This window comes from Poecilia latipinna, unplaced genomic scaffold (genome assembly GCF_001443285.1).
Source record: "Poecilia latipinna isolate Pla-1442-1.1 unplaced genomic scaffold, P_latipinna-1.0 Scaffold2391, whole genome shotgun sequence".
Lineage (NCBI taxonomy): Eukaryota > Metazoa > Chordata > Actinopteri > Cyprinodontiformes > Poeciliidae > Poecilia > Poecilia latipinna.
In genome coordinates this window covers 15448-38026 of record NW_015115007.1, presented here as the reverse complement: position 1 = coordinate 38026, position 22579 = coordinate 15448, and the positions used below count along the sequence as shown (strand labels likewise).

General features: G+C 38.1%; 1 protein-coding gene across 1 annotated transcript in view; it reads right to left on the bottom strand.

Annotated features, from left to right (window-relative positions):
* Nucleotides 1-2330: 2330 nt before the first annotated feature.
* LOC106937617 (A disintegrin and metalloproteinase with thrombospondin motifs 3-like) overlaps nucleotides 2331-22579 on the bottom strand; it is a gene marked incomplete at its 5' end in the record, with an annotated part of 26924 nt that continues 6675 nt past the window's right edge. The window contains 4 exons of the mRNA XM_015019217.1: nucleotides 2331-7388; nucleotides 8484-8601; nucleotides 10574-10781; nucleotides 21699-21831. Coding sequence (XP_014874703.1) covers nucleotides 6958-7388; nucleotides 8484-8601; nucleotides 10574-10781; nucleotides 21699-21831 — 890 coding nt within the window. The remainder of the gene's footprint in view (nucleotides 7389-8483; nucleotides 8602-10573; nucleotides 10782-21698; nucleotides 21832-22579) is intronic.

Sequence of the window (22579 nt, the reverse complement as noted above, 5' to 3'; positions counted from 1 at the left end):
CTCCAAGTGTGCCAGCTGAAAGGATAACGGCTCATCAGTCATGTCCAGGGGATGCTGGCTCAGTGGCAGACGCCTGGTGAGGGTTCACTGTAGCCGCACCAAAATAAAGAAGAAAATAACGTCATGGCGGCTACTAACTAGCGCTCAAATATAATTAGAAGGAAAACAATGAAATAATGTTGAAAGGCTAAACCAGTGACAGTAGCAAACTGTTCTTCTGTTAACTGCATCCTTCTTGTTGTCTCGTCAGATAAGCAATGAGATTAAATGTAACAGGATATTAAAACCAGTAACACACCAGCAAAGATGAGCACACTGCGCTGCTGCAGGCTGATCTTCGATAGCCACCATGGAAATAACACACAGGGAACATTTGGCAAATAAAAAACAATGAGAAGACATTATTATGTGCATCCCAATAAATTAGATTATCATCAGGGAGTTCACTCATGTCAGAAATTCAACTTAAAAAGGTGAAACCCTCATTATAAAGATTCATTACACTCAATGATGTATTTTAAGTGTTAGCTGTCGTTAATTTAGAAGATTATGACTTACAGTTAATGAACCCCCACAGTTCATTAACATAAAATTAGCATCTTCACCCCTCAGGATGTATGTTTGTTATTTTCCTTTAGCAACTTGAATTTCAGAATGGCTGCCTTTTCTCAAGATGGCTGCCATTTTTGTGTCTTTTATTTATTTATGAATTACTACAATAAATTATATAGATGCCCAATTCTTGCATGAAATTTAAGTTAATCTTATCATCAAGAGATGAATTAAGCAAACACTCGTTACCTAACATACATTTATATCACTTGCTTACGCATCGTAATCTCTGTATTTGTTGAGAATAAATACAATGTATATATGTTCAATTTATTGATATTTAAAATGTGATTTTAAAGATATTCCCACTTATTTAAGGAGAAGTCATAACCGAAGGTCTGTGCCTGGTGAACAGTTGGGGGATAATGTTAAAATATTCAACAGCCTTTGTTAAAATGATCCTCTTCTGAGTCAAAGGGCCCATAGACAATTAAAACCTTTTCCTTTGACCTTCTGAGTTCCTGCTACTGATTCTATTGTGCAGCAGCTACAGATATAAAAATAGTCAGAGCCTGGTTACAATGCAGCTCTGCATATGCAAGCTGCTTTAAGACTCAGCACAGCACAAACCTTGATTTATAGGAAAGAAGACACTTTTCTGACGGGGTTTTCGACAGACTGTTGTTTGATTTCTTCAAACATGGCCAGGGTCTTTAAAATGGAAAACAAAGCGATAAACAGTTGAGTGATTCTCCAGGATTTTCTCTTCAACCAGTGAGTATCTGTCAGCGAAAAAAAAAAGTAAGTCTAAATCTCTGGTGCCTGAAACAAAAACCAGCCAGCAGAAAATGGTGAAAGCAGGGATATAACAAAGTCTTTGCTCCTGTCCACAGGATAAATATAACCCCTCTGGGTAGCAGGAAGGAAGAGACAATACCTTAAGACTAAAATTTTTATTTTATATTCTAACAAGGACAGCTCCCCTGAGAGTAAAAAACTAATTTTCCAGGGAGTCCTGGCCAATCAGCAGGAAAGGCAACAATTACAAGTAGTTTCATAATTAAAATGCCTTTTAAATAATTAAAAACAATCAAAGACCCAATCTCTGGTGCTTTCACACCATCACACTCCCACCACCGTGTTTTACTGCTGGTGTTCTTTTTCTGAAATGCAGTGTTCCTTTTTCACCAAACTCAACGTGACACACACCTCAGCAAAGAGTTTAACTTTTGTCTCATTCCACAGAATGTTTTCTTAAAGTTTGCATTTGTTCTGGGAAAAATTGAGATGAGCCTGAAAAATAGATTCTTTTTATTTTTTAGCCTTATAGCATGTTATAAATGTGTTGCTTTCATTCCTTCATGCTTGTTTGAGAAATCATTTAATCTCCATTGCAACCAGTCATGAGCTAAACGCCTCGTTGGATCCAGCTCCTCCTGGGACCTGCAGTTTCCACTGAGCTCCTTCAGACTAGCCAGCTTTCTCTTGAATTTCAGGCATTTAGAACTGAATGTGTGGAACGTTTTACATGCCGAGAGGAAATTCTGACTTTGTTTCTATTGTATACCAAAATGTGAGAGTAGCATTTTTCCACTTTTGTGACATGATGTCACCATTCATCTCCATTCATCTTGTGAATGGAGATGAATGGTCTGCATGCATGACCCGCTTCTGACCCGATGACCTCTGGAGCGAGACGCCAGCCCCGACGCCACCCTGCAAGAAGGATGGACGCTTCTCTGACAAAAGAAAAAACAAACACTGTGCAGAAAGTCACATTAATTCATCAAATCCTTTATTGCTATGTGCTCCCCAATACAACAAACAGCATCAGTAGTGTGCAAATCCATCTACACAAACAATACAAAGCAGAAGCTGAGGGTTTGAAAGCGCGGATAAACAACAGCGTGGATACAGTACATGGAGGATCCTATGCTAGAACGTCTGTCTGCGGCTCAGGGATTGTCATTTATCTCCTACAGCTACACTATCATCAAGCTCTCTACAACATTAGCAGCAACGTTTAAAGGCAGCAATTAAAAAGGAACTGGGGAGGAAAATGTAAAACTAAAAAAAATGTCAAAGAGCATAAAACTCGTTTTTTTAATTAACTCTGATCAGTCAGTACATGCTGCTGTGATGTGCAGTCACGACTCTTAACATCTACAAACAGCTGAGAGAAAAACAGCCTTCTGACAAGCGACTCAAAACTGAGCACGTATATTTACAACTAAACACAAAATCGTCTCTATTCTATCACATTTATTTATCTGAATGACAAAAGAAGGTGATTCGGTTTCCATGATGTACCTCCTGCAGTTTCCTGCACAGACTGTAAAAAAGCAGAACCATTTGACTTTCAATAAATATTCATGCACTCAATGCTATATACATGTCTAACTGTACATTGGCACACAGGAGTGAGTGTGAAAAGCTGAAAACTATTTGCTGAAAACACAAAACCGTGTCTTTGGCTATTGCAGTCAGATGCATGGTGGTAGTTAGGAAATCCTTCTCAGAAATAAATTAGCTTTCTCTCTGCAGAACTTCGGTTCAACACAAAAAAGCGATTATTAAAGAATCTAGGAGAAAATAGGTTTCATAGACAGTAAGATTCTGTTTAAATCCAGCTTATTGTGCTTCAGTTTGGCTTTTATCCTATAAAAAAACGAAACGTTCAACACACAACAATCAGTTTGGACGCAGACGTTTTGAGCCGTATTGATTTCTAGACTTTGTTTCTAAAACAGTAAATCAACTGGAATGTGTAAGTTTTTATTGTAAATGTATTAAATTAGTTAATATATTTATTCAAGCTAAGCTGGTATGAAGTAAGTTCTTTCTAATAGAGGTTGAACAGTTTTTTTTGTTCTGGTCCACATGTTAGTACTTTTTAATTCCCAGTAACACAGTAAAATAAAATCTATTTATTCAACAGCTGATCCAATAACAGCTCAGCATTAATACTTGAACAGAAAACGGTTGATAGGAAAATAAAAGTGAAATTATTTCCTACATAATAATTTATGTAGGATTAAACAAAGCACATTCTCCTCTGTAAAGCCCTTTGGTTCCTGCAGCACCAAATCAGTTTTATAACAAAGTATTAGCAAATTAGAAAATCCTTGATTTAAAAAAATCAGCACCTTAGCATGTTTAAAAGAAAAATATTTGAAAACTCTAACAATAACTTAATTTTAAACTCTATATGACATTCATTTTAATGGAATATGTAAATGAGGTGAAACGGAAAAATAACGCCGGCACCACATTACAACGCACTTAACACTGTAACATAAATACTATAAGATGCATACAAATTGGTCCCCAGATGAGCCAAGTTACAAAACAATGACCTTAAAGCTGTTTCCAGTGGTGAAGATTCACTCACCTCAGCATGCTGGAGGCTGGAAACTGAGAGTGAAACTGACGGCATGACCTACTTTCTGATTAATCTAGTGAACAATTATCTGACCAATTTGGGGCACTAAAAAAAACAAACAAGCAAAAGCAAGAAGGAAACAAGACCGAGAACAAAATTAAACATCTTTGATCCCAAAGGGATGTTCCAAAAAAATCTGCTTCATTTCGTCACTTTTAGACCTACATCACATAAATTTCTTTCATATGCCTGCATACCAGGCAGCTCATGCAGTGTCTCTCCTATGAGCTGTTACATAAAGTTTTGGAAATAATAGCTGGTTGTAGTCAGAAAGCAACACATCCGAAATGTATACCTGCCAAGTTTTTATCACTTCCTGTCAAAAAGAGAGCGCTTGTTAAAATTGTCAAATGAAAAACACAAAAAGACAGAGCTGCTTGGTGGATCATTTCACAGAACAAAACAGATGTTCTGTCATTTTAAAAACAGGTGAAGCTAGTTTGATAATTTAGCAAGAATATATCGTCTAATAAGTGAATTAAAACCTCATTTAGTATATTTAAACAGTCTAAGACTTGCGATCTGAAAAAGAGTTTTGTTTGAATCAGATGAGACATGCGCTCACTGGCTGCACCAGTTCAGTAACTCACATTTCAAATCAGTCACCCAAAAAACAGAAACTCAATTTATTTAGACATCTAGACAGAAATCTAAACTGAGCATCAAGATGGGGAAAAAAATGGGGATTTAAAGGATTTTGAACTTGGCATAGTTGTTGGTGTCAGATTGGATCGTCCGAGTACATCAGATACTGCAGATCCATGAGGATTTTCATGCTCAGCCATCTTTTACAGTTACAGATAATGGCCAGAAAAAGAGAAAATACCCCATAAGTAGCAGCTGTGTGGACAAAAAGGCCTGGATGATGCCAGAACGGAATCGGTAGGAGATAAGACGATGGGAAGGGAACGATGGCTCAAAAGCCACAAAAGGAATTTAATCTGACTCTTATCTGCTGAAAAAGAGAAACCGGTTTAATGCTGCTGGTTCAATGGTGCGAGGCGATATTGTCCATTATGTTGGACTCTATAGCACCTATCGAGTGTTGATGCTTTAGCACCAAAAACTCAAATTTATGCAGCATAAAACTGTAAGTCAACAGCCTCTGGTTCCAAGCTCTGGATGTGGTGCAACAGGGATTTCAGGTCAATGCAGCCAAAAAATCTGCAGCAAGAGTCAAGCAATCGTGTCAATATGGAGCCAAATATCCCAGGAATATTCATGAGAATTTAGTGAAAGTGTGTTTGTTTTTAAAATGTCCAAACAAGTAGAGTGACCGATGGCCAGTAAGTAGGTCTGATTTGATTCACTTCTTTAACGTTTAAGTCTTACTGAGCAAAAATATTCATGATTCATGAAATAATTTAACTCTTCTCTGCAGAAATTTCTTTTTGTTTTGCAGACGCTGTATCTAGGAAGCTAATCTTTGTACTGTGAAGAAAATGAAATAAAGTGATATGTTGTTTATTAGCTTTTGAAAGTGAAACCAAGTCAAATTAATTTGTTTGTTTGCACTAACTTGGGGAATGTGGCTGATTCAGATGCTAGATTTAATTTGTGGCAGAGCTAGAGCCTTAGATTACAGTAAGCTAAGCTAACCGTCTCTAGCATCAAAGGTGCCACAGTTTATAACAAACAAAAACATATTTGTAACAAGAAAATATTCAGAATATATGTACATGATCTGAATATTTTAACTTAATTTTCATTCCTTCTGGTATTAACAGCACCAATATTGATCATGTTAGCCACACTGAACTAGCATAAGGGAATGTTTAAAGTTTTCTTGATTTCTCAAAGTAATACTGATATTTTCATGTGTGATATTTACAGAAAACTGTAGAAATACTGTCAGAAATTAAAAGGCAGCACATCTCAAAAATAATAATAAAAAAACAAAGCTGGCTAACATTTAACCTTTCATGTTAGTTTTGATTATTTTATTATTTAATTAAATTCTTCTCATTATTGACCAAGTCAAGTTTCTAAATATTTCAGGGTTTTTTGGCAAGAAAAATGGCCGTTAAAGGTTAAAGGTCGTGTTAAAACTTCACATCTTTTTGAATGAAAGCATTCCAGAAAAACCCTTAGTCAGCAAATGAGCAGAGCAGAGCCACTGTGTCTAATATAAAAGTTAACAGGTCAAAACATTTTAGTTTAGTTCACAAACGCAGCCTGAAATTTTCCCTTTCACAGATTTAATTAGCTCCGTCTGCTGCGGCTGTTTTCTCCTCCGTCTATTAAGCACCTAATGTAAACCTTTAAGCACACTGCTCAATGTCAAAACTAAAAAAAAAACATATATATTCCTATTAAAGAGATTATTGAAACAAAAGAAAACAGGTTGTATGATTGGTTTTAAACTCAGACAGCAAAACACAGAAACCGAATCTTTGTGTTAAAGTGATTCAGACTAAAAACAGGAGATTAGATATAATTCCTAAATCTTTTGTGATAAGTCGTTTTTAGTTGTTGGAGCATTAAAATGTCTGTTGGAGGCAGCAGATTTTACTAAGGATGATCGTTGTGAACTTGGCTTCTGCTGCTAACGGCCCTCATATCACTTATGACAGGAACTGAAAAATAAACCAATCAGAACAAAGATTTGGGAACTTTCGTAAACATCTCACTGAATTGTTTCTAGATGACCAAAATCCAGAATTCAATACTGTGTTTTGAATAAAGCAGCAATTTCTTTGGAAAACTACATGTTGGACTGACAGAGACCTCTGTCTCAGTTTCGTTTTGAAATTTGACCAGAACGAAATTCCCTTTGGGTCGTTTGAACTCTTTCAGCTGTCTGGGAACGTCAGCGTTGTGTTTCAGGTCCATTTCAGTGGGATAATATGGATAAAAACAAAGTGAACCAGCACTTTTCCTTCCACCTTCCGACTCTCTGTGGTGTATTTGGTGAGGCTGGAAAATCTGTCCATGAGGAGTCCTGAAGGGAACACGCTTCACTTTCATCTCTCAACTTTAGAGTATGACGTAGGCCACCGGCTCCCCATCAAACCGCCTGACCTTTGACCTTCTGGCTCCTGGAGGAGCGACGGGGTGAGCTTTAGATCTCGTGGGACTCTCCTCGGTGCTTTGGAGACCTTTGGCTGGGCTTTCTTTAGCGGCGCTGGGGTTGCGATGCGTTTTGCAGGGCTGCTTTTTCCTGAGCTCTGCTTGCTGCTGCCGGTGGCGTTGGCCATCAACGTCTCCAGCAGCTGGGAGGCCGATCCGAAGCGGACGTGTTCCTCCGTCTCCGCCGCCTCCGAGAACAAAGACAAACCTCCGGTGCGCTTGCTGCACGACTCGCAGCACAGCTTGTTGTAGCCTGGAATAGAGCAGTATCTTGCCAACACCTCCATTTGGCAGAAGATGGATTTGTCTCCGCTGCACGGCTCATCTGAAAGTCAAACAAAAGGAAGACGGTAAACATCACAGTAACAGGAAATGCATCACAGAGCAAAGACGTGCTGCTTTTGTTCAGAGAGTTAGAGCGCTGACAGAGGTTACACACAAACCATTAGCTGCACTTTCAGAAAAGCGGAGCTCTGCTGCGACGGGAGGCGTGACTCGATTCCCCTTAGAAACGTACAAATGAATTCCAGGAAGGTTTTGGTCCGGTTCACGCTGTCACTCATTATTCATACATCAGAATCACAGTGGTAGGCGTTTTTTATATCTAAAGAATAGAAATGTGCTGGTGTTTGGAACCACTTACGGCCACTCCACAGCAACTATCGCAACAATAGAAAACCTTCTTCCTGTGCCACTAATGCATTAAAGCATTATACAGAAACTATTTGGAAAATATGTAATTTAACAGCAGAAACAGCTAAAAGCACAGGAAAGTCTGAAAGTAACTCAGCTAAACATAAATTATTGGTTTAAATTACTTTTTATTCTAACTGACACAATAAAGGCCTAAAAGCTGCTTATGTAACTTTTATACAAAATGTTTTTACATATTTACTGTCAACAATCTGTGAAAAGGTCGATGTCCTCCATCGTTTACCTGAGCTACTATTACAGTCTGAAGAAATGAACTGCTGCCGACCAAAACCAGCCAATCAGAGCCAGGAGGAGGGGCTTAGTGCTGTCAAACATCCTCGTGTACTCTGTGCTAAATGTAACAATGCTGGAGAAAAAACTTAATGTTACAGGAAAACCATTTATGTACCGTTATCAGTGGCTACGCTAACTAGCCTTAGCATACATGGCACCCTATGCTAGCTGTGGTGTAGCAGAGAGCAGTGCTGTGCGCATACAGGCATGATTGACAGCGCTGAGACCTGCTGACTGGGAGAGGAGCTCAATCTTTTCACAGATTTTCTGTCTCTTTCTAAACTGTCACAACCTGGAGACTGTTTGAACAAATATGGAAAAAACTTGTTGTTTTATAAAAGTTGCATACTTCAGCTTTCAGGGAGGAAAAAAATACAAACTTGCATGTAAAAACGAAATGGACCTCAGGATAAATGACCTGTGGCATGCTCACCGTGGCACGGTCCCGGTCTGCACGGCCTCACCGCCTCAGGTTTCTCCCCGTAGCACTGATCTCCGGTCTTGCAGGTCACAGGCCGCCGCTCCAGCCCCTCTCCGCACGACACGGAGCACTGGACACGGAAAGAGCAGAGGTCAGTGGAGGAAGGTCACACAGCGAACGTCTGGTAATTGGCCAGGATAACAAGCTGACTTCGACGTCCACCTGGAAGCTAAATGCCTCGCAGCATCGTGTTTACCTCCAGCCGACGGGGAAGTCTGCAGGGAATTCAATCAGCCAGTTGGCACCAAAACATTTCAGCTGCTGGTAACTGGAAGCTGTGAGACTTTCCAACCACATTTACTTTATGAAGCAACTTTCTATTGACTGAATTGATTTTTTAACTTTTTGAAAGAGTTTCTTTAGGTTGTAGGTAACTTATGTCCACATAACAGCTGTTATAATCATGAAGCAGCGACTGATGTCATGAAGTGTCATTTGGTAAATAATGACACTTTTAATGCAAAGTTGAAATTTGCAGTTTAGCAGTAAATTGTCATTATTTACCAAATAATGCAAAGTTGACACTTTTAAAGCACTTTTAATGCAACAACAGTAATAAATATTCATTTAGACTCCTTCATGTTCATGACACCCCTTCAAATAAATACTGCAGAAAAGATCATCGATTCATCTAACAAACTGTTTAGCTCAATAAATTTAGAGAAAGATCAATTTGTCCTTCATAACAAGCCTTCAATCATCTCAAGACAGTAGAAAAGCACCTCATGAACTGAATGACAGCTTTTAGAGGAACTTGTCAAATAAAACGACACCATTAACAGAGTGTAAGTCACGTCACACAGGTGTTATTTTTATCAGCAGGCCGTTGAACTGCTGGATGTTCCTTTCAGGATGTTGCTGCTGTCTGCCTGTTAAAATCTCCAGCTGCCTGGGTGGAAATATGAGCTCATGTCTGAAATCCTTCTGCCTGAATGCTGTCCATGAAAAGGTTTCAATGTAAAAATTTAAATGTATGGCGAGTGAGGAACATCCTTAATATTTAGTGTTTTTTCAACTATGGCATCAGAAACAAGAACTAAGTGCATGAGGACAAACAGTGCAAGTGCAGGAGGGAGCGATCATGTGAAAAACGAGGACACCAGTGAAAGAATGTTTTCCAGACATATTGGACAGTTTTCTTCTTCTAGCTGCTCTCCTCATGCAGTATCACTCCATCCTTTGACTCTTCCCCTGTTACAATCATCTCCATGTCCACAGATTTTCTCTGAGGTCTTCCTCTTTTTCATTTCCAACATCCTCTTTCCAGAGAATCAGCCATCTGTCCTCAGAACATGATCAAACTCTCTCTGCTTTGCCTCTGTCTTTGCATCTCAGCTGCCTGACTTTAGCCGTTGCTCTGATCTGATCCTCTGAACTTTTACACTGAATCTATCAGCAGTTTTGCGGAACATATCCATTTCAATACACCTTAAAAACCACTTCATCCTAGTGCAAAAAGCTTTTATTGAATTTTTTTTAATTGGTGTTTTTCCATTGAGTGAATTTATTTTTGTAATTTACCCAATTTTATGGTTAATGGAAATGCAGTAGTGACTCCAGCCGTACACCTCACCACAGTCTGACTCTCTCCTGTACTGAATGACTTCCTTTTGCTTCCTTAAGGAAGCACCAAGAAGTCATCAGTCTGTTAAACTAATTCTGATGTTGGTTGTTCAGGAGGCTCCACTAATGCTTTTCAAAGTTGTACTATTGTGTAATTGCACATCTATTTTTGAAAACATGTGACTGTAAACGTTGAATTGGAGCTGTGACCAGCAGCAGCTCATTTGGATACAAAGCAGCTTAAAATAGGCAGAACTGACCAAACAGAAATCTCATTATCCAAGAACGACTTTGAACAAGAAAATGTGAGAAACATGTTTTGTGTAGACCAATAAACCCGTCTTAACCTGATCAAGTAAGCATAATAAAACCACTGCTGAACTACTTTACAAAACATTTAAGATATTTTACCATTGATGTGAATTGACAGAACTTTATACGAGCCGTAGTTTTTTCTGGTCAGAGAACGTTTGTAGTACCTGAGACCAGCCGCCCGTCCTCCACTGGGCCGGACACGGGGTTCTGTTACAGGGTCTCCGGCTCTCCGGCTTCTCCCCGCTGCAGTATTTGCTGTGGATGGAGCGGCTGGTGTCGTCGTGGAGGAACTGCATGCAGCGAACCGTCCGGATCTGGAAACCCAGGGAGCCGCAGGTTTTGGTGCAATGCTCCCAGTCTTCAGAGATCCATCTGAATAATTTAAAACAAGGAGAACGCTGAGGCTGATCATGACGTAAAAGCTAATTTTTAAAAATAAATGTTGTCATCTGCAGGTAAACATGTTCTCATTTATTGGGTGTTTTCATGTTTTTAAAAAATAAAATTAGCAGGAGAACAAGATGCAAACCATAAACTTCAGAACATAGTATTTATTTATTAACATTTCAACTAATGATGCATGTTTAGAAGAGGTGGAAAGGTTGCAAATGAGCCATTCATCAGCATGCACATGATGGTGCATTCAATTTATACGGATGAAATCAGAATTATGAGGTTTCCTGCTCACCCTGACTTTTAACTAATGCTATTAATACCTAAAGTATGACTGATGTGTGCATAAAGCATAATGAAAGTTCCAGTAACAAACTGTTTTTTTGCGCACATGATGGTGTAAAAATCTTTATTATTATAAGTACATTGTTAGTGTTGTAAATTACTGTGCAAGTCAAATTAGTAGAGGATCTTTGACTCTTCGGATCAATAACTGGAGAAGACCAGAGGAGTTGAGCACAGGTTCAAGCATTAAACCCACAAGGCTAGAAAACACAAGCCAAATCTTTTTACGTATTAATCATGATTCAAAACGTACAAAACAAATAAATCAGCTTCAACAAGAAATCAAAACACAAAAAGACTAAAGTTCACAAAAAGGCATCATGATGCTACCCTGAGCTAACGAGACTAAAAAAGGCCTTTTGGTCATCAGGAAACTGTTTTCTGTCAGTTTTGGTACAAACCAGCGTCAAATGATCATTTCTGCATCGCAAAGAACATTTTTTCAGAATTTATGGAAACGTGTGCAGTGATAAAAACTTCTGAACTCAGACAGGCGTTCTCCACTAACAATGGTTTCCATTTTCTTTTATAAAAACACTTGAGTGGTTAAAGGGAACACATTTAAATGAGAGAAAATGACCTTGTCAGAAAAGCTTAAACCCATATCCAATTGGGAAAATGCTAAATAACTTAAAGATCACTGAAGCAGAAAGCAGCCAGGAGGCAAAAGGAGCAGAAGTTTCAGATACCTGCACAAAGTTGGCAAAGAAGGAGTTTGAAGAAGTAAAGACGTGGTTTGGTTAAATAGATATATACCCCGAGGTCAGCTTTCTTTCTTGTTTTGTTTATTGCAGAATAGAACATCTTTCACACCTTTAAAGAGGAGACACGTCAGGTTGATCGGCATTTTAATTCCAGCTGGTAATAATCCACAAAACACCAGAAGGCATGAAGGCTTTTCTGAGGTATTTTATCACAGAAAATATGTATTTATTCCCTGAGAGATGTGGCTCTGTTCAAAACAAAACAAAACCCAGCGGCTATTTATGGTAGTTCCTTTCCAAATAAGCTGCTACGCTGCTGATACATCCGACACATCCCTTTAATCATGACAGCGAGCGGAGGAAGGCAGTCATCTCTCTGCTCGACTCTGCAGCTGCTCGCTGCCACAGGTAACACTGACTCACACTTCGCCCCAAATCATCTGCTCTGCAAAGGGAAGTTAGCTTCCTCACTTAGCTTCCTCAGTTAGCTTCCTCACTTAGCTTCCTCAGTTAACTTACATAGTTAGCTTCCTCAGTTGGCTTACTCAGTTAGTTTACTCTGTTAGCTTCCTCATTTAACTTACTCAGTGAGCTTACTCTCTTAGCTTACATAGTTAGCTTCCTCAGTTAACTTCCTCAGTTAGCTTCCTCAGTTAACTTACATAGTTAGCTTCCTCAGTTGGCTTACTCAGCTAGCTTCCTCAGTTAACTTACATAGTTAGCTTCCTCAGTTAACTTACTCAGTGAGCTTACTCTCTTAGCTTACATTGTTAGCTTCCTCAGGTAGTTTACTGTGTTAGCTTAACTGAGTAAGCTTACTCAGTTAACTTACTCACTTAGCTTCCCTACTTAGCTTACTTAGTTAGCTTAATCAGTTTGAAACTCACTTGACTTATTCACTTAGTTTCCTCAGTTAGCTTACTGTCTTAGCTTACTCTGTTAGCTAAGACACTTAGTTTACTCACTGCTAATACTCCCTTCAGAGAAAACATTCCTTTACTGGAGCAAGTTTGTTCGCTCAGACGAACAAGAACAAAAGCTTCTGCATTGTAGGTGGATTTCACTATTTTTTATGAGTGTTTATAAGCTTCATATCTGTTTGCTGCTTCCAGCAATTGTTCAGCCTGATGCTCCATCAAATGCTTGCAATCAAATGACAAAGGAAAGACGAATGACTCAACATTTTATGTTCATACGAGAATAAATTACCAACAAGGGAGTAAACCAGCTCAAACTGTCAGGAAACTGGAATTTCTGAAGCGCTTTGCTCTCGTTTTTGCTAAAGAAACAACTTCAGGGAGAGAGTCACAAACTACGTTAAAATATTCACCTACGGCAAGAGGAAATCAGCAGGCTTTGAAAGATGGCCTAATTAACCTGTCGCTTCCTATTTTTATGCCACTTTATTCAAAGCTATTCCTGAAAGTGAAAATTTGAAATGTCAAAATCAATAATAACTCAGCAGGAGAGCGGGTGGGAGGACAAATTTACACTCGACTACAGAAAGGAGATAAATTAAAACATTGGCATGGTTAAAATGTTTCCCTCCAGCCAAGTTCAAACAGTTTAATCTGTTAGCTTGTTCAGCCAGGAGAATCCTCTTTTTTCAAATGTTTCCATATATGAGATAATAAAATCAAGGCCTACATTCTGCGATAATAAAGTTTCCTTCCACAGAAGCACAAACAGCTTATAATTAACATTTCTAAATGAATGTCTGAAACAAAATAACTTCTTCTACACTGTCCTCCTGAATAATAAAATCTAGAAAACGGACATTTTCAAGTTTATAAGAACTTTATAGAAAACATTTGAAGCTCAAACAGAGGATCACATAAAAGCACTAGAGTGATTAATCTGGTTATTTTAGTTTTTAATTGGCTGACAGCACAAATATTAACCGACTGCATTGTTTGATCACCAGGATCAATTAAAATGTGTGTAATTGACTTTGGTTCAATTAAATTAGCTTTCCTTTGTAAAGTCAGACAGCTTGTGTTGTGATTTAAATTAACTGAGCTTTAAATACCTAAATGTCTCAAAGAGACTCGCATTAATTCACAGTAACACATTTTCCACTAAAGAACAAAATACTGAAACATGTTCAAAAGCAGAAAAAACTTTTTTATAAAGTTTAATTTTGGTTCAAAGGAACATGAAGAGGAAGTGCTGCGGTAATAATCGGTAATCAGAGGAAGTCGTACGTATTCGATCTGTGGCGGCGTGCAGCAGGCGGCCATCTTCCTTTTCTGTCCAAATCCCCTTAACTTCTTTCTGCTCCGTCTCAAGGGAACAAATCATCTTTAAAAAAATGGAAAATAACTCCACTGGTTTTCTAAGTTTCTCTTCGGCTGCTTTTACAGTTCAGTCCAGTTCTTACTGCTCAGGATAACATGTTTAGAAATGAGGAGAAATGGACAAGTAGACGACACACCTACCGCAGATGGACATAGATAGTGTATAGATATTTGATTATAGAGTTGATCATCCTCTTCTCTGGTTTTCACCTGACAGCTCTTTGGGAACAACGGGCTTTTTTTCTTTCTGTCTGCTAAACCTTGTTAGCATTTAATTGTTTTCCAAAAATTGTGTCCTTGTGACAATCTGCTAGTCACAAAGTGACTAAATAAGCAATTTAAAACTCATTAGGTTGTCATTTAGGTGTCAACCGTTGCCACTACCTCGGGCTTTGCACTCATTTTATGCCTGAATGATTCACAGGACAAAGTTAAGTAGCTTATAAAAAACTGAAATGAAGTGAAACCATCAGACTGCCTGCTGAAGACAACAAATTCTGGTAAATATTCTCCTTTATTTAAAGATAAATGTAGTTAACCTTTGGAAAAAACACAGCATTGTGTTAAAATCACAAAGTTTAACAGAATATTCATCATATGCAGCCAGGTGCTGGATGGGGACATAGCATGGCTAATTCAGATAAATAACTCTGTCTTTGTGAGCCGGTTTCAGGCTGTGCTGCTGCTGCTGCTGGGTCAGATCAGGCTCCAGTGTTAGAAATAAAAGCCGGGTTCGTCTAACATCCTCCCCTGGTTTTCTCCAGGCTGATGCATGCTGGGATTTTATTTTTGACCCCAGTGTTATCCTTACTTTGGAGCCAGTGGGTCATAATTTTCCCTGTCGAGGTTCAACGCTCCACCATGATGGTGGAAACATTTACAGCGACGGCGCTGATTGGTTCTGAGCCGACCCAGCTGCATCAGCACTGGGATTGGCTCCTCTGCCTCAGGTCAAAGGTGAATGTGGAAGATGCCAAATGATGCAGATTCAATTTAAAATGGCTTCCAGGTGGGGAAACGTGTTAATAAATGGTAAAAATACTGCAGATTGAAGAGGTTCGGTGTGAAGAGGCTGTCATTAAAGTTCAGTTAAATGTAAATTTTATATTAATATTTGATAAAATGTGGTGACAGGTTGCTATGAGAAAGATCATGTGACTAAGCCATCTGAAGAAATGCACCGTTCCCAACCAAAAACAAGCAATCACAGTCAGGAGGCGGGCCTTAGAGCTGTCAATCACCCTCATCCATTCGCTGCTAAATGTGCTAATGGGGTAAAAAGAACTCATTGTTACAGGAAAACCAATTATCTCCCAATTATAACCAACAGTGGCTATGCTAACTAGCATTTCGCTCTGCTGGGGAGAAGCTAATAGAGCGAAGGGGAAAGGACTGAGCAGCGCGCACACAGGCATGATTGAATGCAATCTTATTAAAAACTTCCAAAATAAACTTTACAATAATAGTTGTATAATTTATTCAGGTGTTGGCTACACCTGTTTGTATTTAATTTGTTTGATAGTCAAACCAAGAGACTAATTTAATAGAGAAACATGTAACAAGGAAATGAAGCTTCATAAATAAACTGAATACTTCACCCTCACAGAGGGGGTTGATAATTAAACATTACATTAAAATAACTATTAAATACTTAAGTACATAGAAGTATTGGAGCTGTAACAATAAATAAAAAACAATGTGTTATTTGCTGCATATCTCAGTTTAAACAGCAGCTCATGTTGTGCATCCTTATATTTTTGCACTAAGTTTTTGTCATGTATGCGTCGGCCTAAACTGTAAAGTTATGGATTTAATGAGGTTGTTTTAATCCAGCTGCTGCAGATTAATTTCCAACTGTAGTGGGAGTGAAGATGATCCGTCTCTGTGTCTGGAGAGATCTGAAGTAAAAACACTGGGGTAAAATGTGAGTATCCGTTTTCTGGTTGTTAAACATGGATCCTATCTGAAGGGAGAGACTCTAATTACTGCAGTGCAGTTATCTTGTGTTTTGTTGTGCAGCTTCTGTTTGTCCTCTGTTCCTTCACAAGAGGCTGCTTCGGGTGCCGCTCAGCTCAAGTTTCTTCTGATTTTGAAATATCCTTTTTCTTGTTGCTGAATGTGCAGCTGTGATGAAGTTCGTCTCTTCAGAAAGTTTTCTCCAAACACGACGCAACAATAACGTTTCAAATCTGACGACTCTTTCACCCGTTGAGCAGCAGCAGAGAAAAAGCAGAACTATATGATGGACTCAAAGTTGTTTTAACTCATCTGAGATGTTGGCAGCTGGAGCCCTCGGGTCAGGGAAGCGCTGAACTGGACCCTCTGAGATTTGCAGTTCAGTTTTCAAATTATTTGTAGAAAATTTGTGCATTTTTTGGAAAACAAAGCAAAAATGTTTGTTTCTAAGCATTTTGAAACCACAAAACATACAAAAATACAATAACCTTTCATGAAGATATAAAGGCTTGTTTTGCATCAATAAAAAACTAAATAAACTAAATGATTTCCATTTGCATAATTTATTGTTTTTTTCTCTCTCTCTGTCAAAAACTGGATGACAAAAGTTTTCAGTCTGGTATTTGACTCAAATATCTCCTTTCTTAAAGAGACTTCATAATTAATTTTATTTGTTTTTTCTGTCGTTTTGTTTATTTATTTTGGATATTTAAAAACCTCTTCCAGTTCTATAGTTAAATGTTCATTAGAATTCAAAGTTTATTGATCTTTGAGAATCTGTTCTTGCAGTATTATGCAATTATCAATATACAATTGGAAAACAATATTATCGTTTATTGCAATAACTTCTGGGACAATTTATCGTCCAGTAAAATTTGCTATTGTGACAGTAAGATATAGGTGCTTGTTTTAAGTCAATAATTCCTTAATATTGATGAAAAAATAATAGTTTAGATTATTTCACCGACAGCATGATAGTTTCTCCATGCCATCGGTGAAATAATCGGCCAATATTTCATAAATATGAAGGAATTAGTGACTTAAAACAAGCGCCTAAATCTTGCAGAAAAACTATTTGTAAATCTGTTTTGCCTTATTTTAAGTGTGTTAAGATATTTGCACTGGGAACTAGACCAAAAATACTTTTGTGTTTCTGCAGTTTACACTTATCTTTAAAAGAAGTTCTCGTTTCAGGGGAGAAAATAAAAGTTGGTTTAAAAAATGTTGTTAGAAGTTCCTCAGATTTGAAAGTTTCCTTCATTCCTTCAAGGCTAACATCAGCGCACCGTGAGCGCTCTCAAGCGTTACGTCGCATTTTCTCACAGCACTGAAGTTCACGGTAACCTGAAGCAGCCGCCTCCTGCTGCGTCCCGATTCGGATGAGTGAGGCTCCAACAGTTTCCAGGGACGGCTGCCAGTAAAGCTCCTTCCTGCAGACGCTCTCAGCGTTTCTGTCAGCAGCAGCTCGGCCTGTTCAGTAACCCACTCAGGCAAACGGCTCAGAATCGGCTCCAGTTATCACCGACGCACACAGAATATTAAATTAAATCTATTCATTTTAACATTTGTGTGGAAAGTCAGACATTTTTTACTGAGTCTAGTTTAAAACAAGCCTGAAAAATAAGCAAGAAATAATAAAAAAAACGGTGTCTTGTAGTGACTGGCATTCATCTTAGTAAAACATGTATTAGGTTTAATTTATTTAAGCAGAAAACAGTAAATAGTCTCTTTTTTAGTCGAGAAATATAAACTAGTTTTCATATTTTTTTTCTTTGTCCTAAGATGGTTTTTCATACACTGCAAAAACTCAAAATCTTACCAAGTATTTTTGCTCAATCAAAACTAACTTATAAATAACTTTTTCATCAAGATAAAGGGGCTTATTTTAAGAAAATAATTTCTAAATATTTATGGAAAATACTTGGCAGATTATTTCGTTTATAACATTTTTCCAATAAGTGAAATAATCTGCCAGTAGAACTAGAACTTTTTCATCAATATTAAGGAATTATTAACTTAAACAAGCTTTCATATCTTGTTAAAAGATACTTGTAAGTTAGTTTTGTATTATTTCAAGTCTGCTGAGATATTTGCTCTAGAAACTGGAACAGAAATACTTTTTAAACTTCTCAGGTCTTAAACTGTAACAGATTTTATTTTGTAAAGTTTGAGGGGAGAGAGGCAGAAACTTATCCAGATGAATTAATAATTTAGATTATTAAAATGTTTATGTTAGAATGTTAAACAGCACTGAAGAAATAAATGTTCATTTGTTTCTTCCGTTTGGAAAGTCAGAAGCATGTTAAGATTATCGTGGTCTTTTGTTTTCCTTGTTCCTCTGTGTGACTTTATGCTTCTATCATGTTCGAAATAAATTAAAGTTTCTGTAGAACAACTTCCTGTTCTGTTTTGTTAATTTGTAGTTGAGCTTAGTGTTTGTTGATGTAGTTTGAACTTCAGGGCCACCGTAGCTTCAGTCAGCTGTCAGATTTTCCCATCATCAATACAAGATCTTGGTAAAAACTAATGAAACACTGGATGGAATCAGCTGTTGTGACAGAAGCTTATGGAAACACAGCAAACCATAATCAACGTTAAAGCTTTTATTGTGAGACCTTTTTGTTTTTGTCCAGGTGCTGTCTGCTGCTTTGTCAGCTGAAAATCACAGGATCTTATTTTTGAGAGTTCAGCATTGTTTCTCTCAGTCTCACAATCAGCAGCGCTCCTGCAGGCATTAGGTGGCCGAGGAGGAGCAGGTTTAAAGCCCCAAAATGCTCACAGCAGATAAACCCAGGGAACATTAAGGGTTTGGTGATAAAGACTCACCATCCAACAAAGGAGCTACAGCCAAGCAGCATCTCATGTGAAATATCCTGTCTGGTGGCGTCATGGATTCTCAGGTTACATTGATCAAGTCTTAAAACACCAGATGATAATGGAGCGTACTGCTTGTGTTTCAATTTAGCTTTATGCTAACAGGGCCGTTTCTGGCTTCATGGGGGCCAGGGCAAGATGCTGTTTGGGGCCCCCAAGTTGATCAAACGACAATGAAGAGATTCCCAGCCCTTCTGATGGCCTGAAACACAGATCAGAGCTAAAATCTGTTCTCTTTATAATAATAACTTTCAGTCTGTAGTAAAACTTTACTTCCCTTTGTTATGTCACTGTAACTATTTTATGTTTTCATCAAGTAAAGCCCTTTGAATTACAGCCTCACCTTAAAGTTACTTCAATGAATCCGTTTTTAGAAAAACCCCAAAGCATTTCAGATAAATACACCTGAGTGAAAACTGCATCAGACCTCGGCTCTGAGGAAGTTTTTAAAAACTCTGAAGTTCAGCAGCAACTTGGGATTTTATCAAACAGCAACGATCTCATGAAAAACACGATTAATCTTCCCTTCAGAAACCCGCAGAATCCATAGTTTCTCTTTCAGCTCTGCTTAAAACCAGGAAGTATTGATCTGACATAACGCTCTGGTGCTTCCTAATAGGTTTCAACAGCAGCAGCAGCAGACAGTCACTCCTCCTTACATGCATCAGAGGCGAGTTTGATGTCTGTATTTATTCATTCTGGTAGAGGATATTGGTGCAGCTAGAAAGCTCCGGTTCAAACTCCTGCAAAAGCAGGAGGAAAATGAAAAGATTTAGAGTCTGTCTGCAGCGTCTGCGTTCAGCGTGAAATCATTCTCTGGGTTACTGACTAAAAGTTCAGAACATTAGTGGGTAAATAAGCCTCTCTGTTTATAGAGGCTAAACTGTCCCAAATGACGCATTAGACTTACACAGAAATGGAAGCAGTAATTTCGCCGTTTTCATCAGCTTGTAAATTACCTCCATTGTCTTATCAACGTATCGTCGGGGCAGACGGCCATGTCTGCCTAACAAACACCTGTAATTTGGACGCACATTTCTGAAGCAAACATCTGCATTATGCAAATGAAGCACAGAGAAAACTGAGGAGGTTTCAGAGCGAAGGCGCCGTCATTTCTGCTTCGGCACATCCTGACTGGCAGCCAAAGGGAACCAACCTCTACAAACAAACATGGCAAACGACTATTTTAATCAAGACTTTAGCAATTTATGACATTTTTTAAATAATCAAGTCTTTTTTGTGACCTTGTTTCATATCCAGCTTTCCCCAGACATTCATCACAGTGTCTCTATGCAGGTAAGAAAAATCACAGAAATCATCAGAATGTCAATTTTCATAACTAAGACCAATTTAGAAAGTTTATTTAATCTAACTGCTAAGAAAACAGTTAATCATAAAGCACTAACTACAGGATTAATCATTAGCTGTGCTAATGCTAAAGTGCTATGGAAACAGCAAAAGCTCACTAGTTTTATTGTTGTTGAGTCTTGATGACTCCTCTGCTGAATTTTCCTGATTGACCATGATCAGAAAGGACATCAGTTGATTGTTTCGTTGTTTCCCAAAGCCTTAAAGCAGTGCATTCTGGGTGAAGAATAAATGCTGGACCGCATCACAGGTGGCGAACCGGCAGATCTGTTCATTAGCAGCCCTGGTTGTTTGTTCATATGAATGAATTATTACTCTATAAACCTCATATGTCCTTTATTTGTCATTTGTTCTATAAAGATTCTTGGAAGAAAATTAGACCACGAGGAGAGGAAATGGATCTTCACCAACTTCAAAATAAGAGCATGAACATAAACGTCCAAATGCTTCAAGAATGCTTAACAGTTTACAACAAAAACTTTAAAATATATGTTAAACAAAACAATTAGATTTTTTCTGGATAAATTAATTGAGGAGAAGCCAAGTGAGCAAATAAAAAGTTAGATCAGCTCTTAGCCCATTGGCAGCAGTGAGTCCACCACTAGTAAAATATTACCAAATTTGCTAATATTTTCCAAATTAGTTTTTCTTGTAAGTTTTTCTGTGCAGCAACAGATGCAGGAAACAAACTCTGTGCATCATGCAGAAAACTCTGGTCTGCATTTTCTCTTCCTCTGACCTCTCATTACAAAGAGGAATTTAAAGTCTGCAGGACTTTAAATAATTGAAAGGGTCTCTAAAAGGAAATGTTGGAGTTTTAAAAGTTTGCAAAACTGAGCCATGCCTAGTTCTGCTTTTATAGCTACGAAAAATTTCACTCAGCTTTTTACATAATATAAAAACTGTCTACACTTTGAACTACACAGCACAACAGACCACATATCAAAGACATTTTTTGAATGTTCAATGATTTTAGAAGTAAACAAAGTAATGAAAGTTGAACCTAGAGCTGAATTTCAGCGCCCCGAGTAGCAAAGGGAGTTTATTTCCCGTTTCTGTGTAGAAAACAACCAAAGCTTTCAGTTTATTTTTCATTCTTGTGCCACACCTGCATTAAATCTTCACTTTTTTGGACTGTTTTTCAGCTTCACTTTGTCTTAATTTCATTTTTGTACTTTGAGAAATAATGAGTCCAATGTAAACCAAAAGTTATACAGATTAGTTTTAGTTTTTCATTTCAACTTCCGTCTAAATCTCAGAAAAAAAAGGGAGTTACATTTAGGTGATTTAACATTTTTATGCTTTCATTGAAGTGTAATCTTTGGATTGTTGTGCCTGAAAGCTGTACTCACTGAGGCTGAGTGCAGTCCTGAAGGTTACACATTCGGCGGATCGGCTTTGGCTTCTTGTTTGCCTCACAGTATCCGCGGTGGACCATCTTCGTGTCTCCCTTCTTCCTGCAGCCGTACTTGGTGTACTGAGACCCTGGGAAAGAGAAGACCCTCTTTAATTACAGATTGCTTGGCTGTGCATTAAAAGGAAGCAATTGATTTGAAGACATTTATTAAATGGTTTAAACGGCAGCAATAATCAGCCACAGAGCGCCAGAAGTAGGATCGTGTTGTCAGACATAAATATCTCCACCTCAGCAGGGAAATCTTAGATTTTTATGTATCCAGGCCCCAAGGCTTAAAGCTCCAGTACGTAAGTTTTATTAAAAAAACAAAATATTTTTTACATATGTGTTAAACTGTCACCATGTTGTGACAGTTTGTTATGATACAGATAATCTGTGAAAAGATCGATCTCTTCCTCCTTCCTGAGCTGCTACTGCCGTCTGGAGAGATGCACCAAAACCAACCAATCAGAGCCAAGAGGAGGGTCTTAGTGCTGACAATCAACCTCATGTACTCGGTGCTAAACGTGCTAGAGGGGCAAAAACAACTTACCGTTTCAGGAAAACCGTTTATCCGCAGCGCTAATTATCATTAGCCTTCACAACAGGCTCTGCTAACTGCATGACTGACAGCACTAAGCCCCGCCTCCTGGCTCTGATTGGTTGCTTCTAGTTACCACTGCACTGGAGAAGGCAGAGGATATCCATCTTTAAACAGATTATCTGTCTCGTACTGTCAGGATATGGTGACAGTTTCAACAAATATGTAAAAAAAAAAAAAAAAAAAAAAAAAAAAAAAAAAATAAATATAAAAAAAAAAAATAAAAATAATAATTT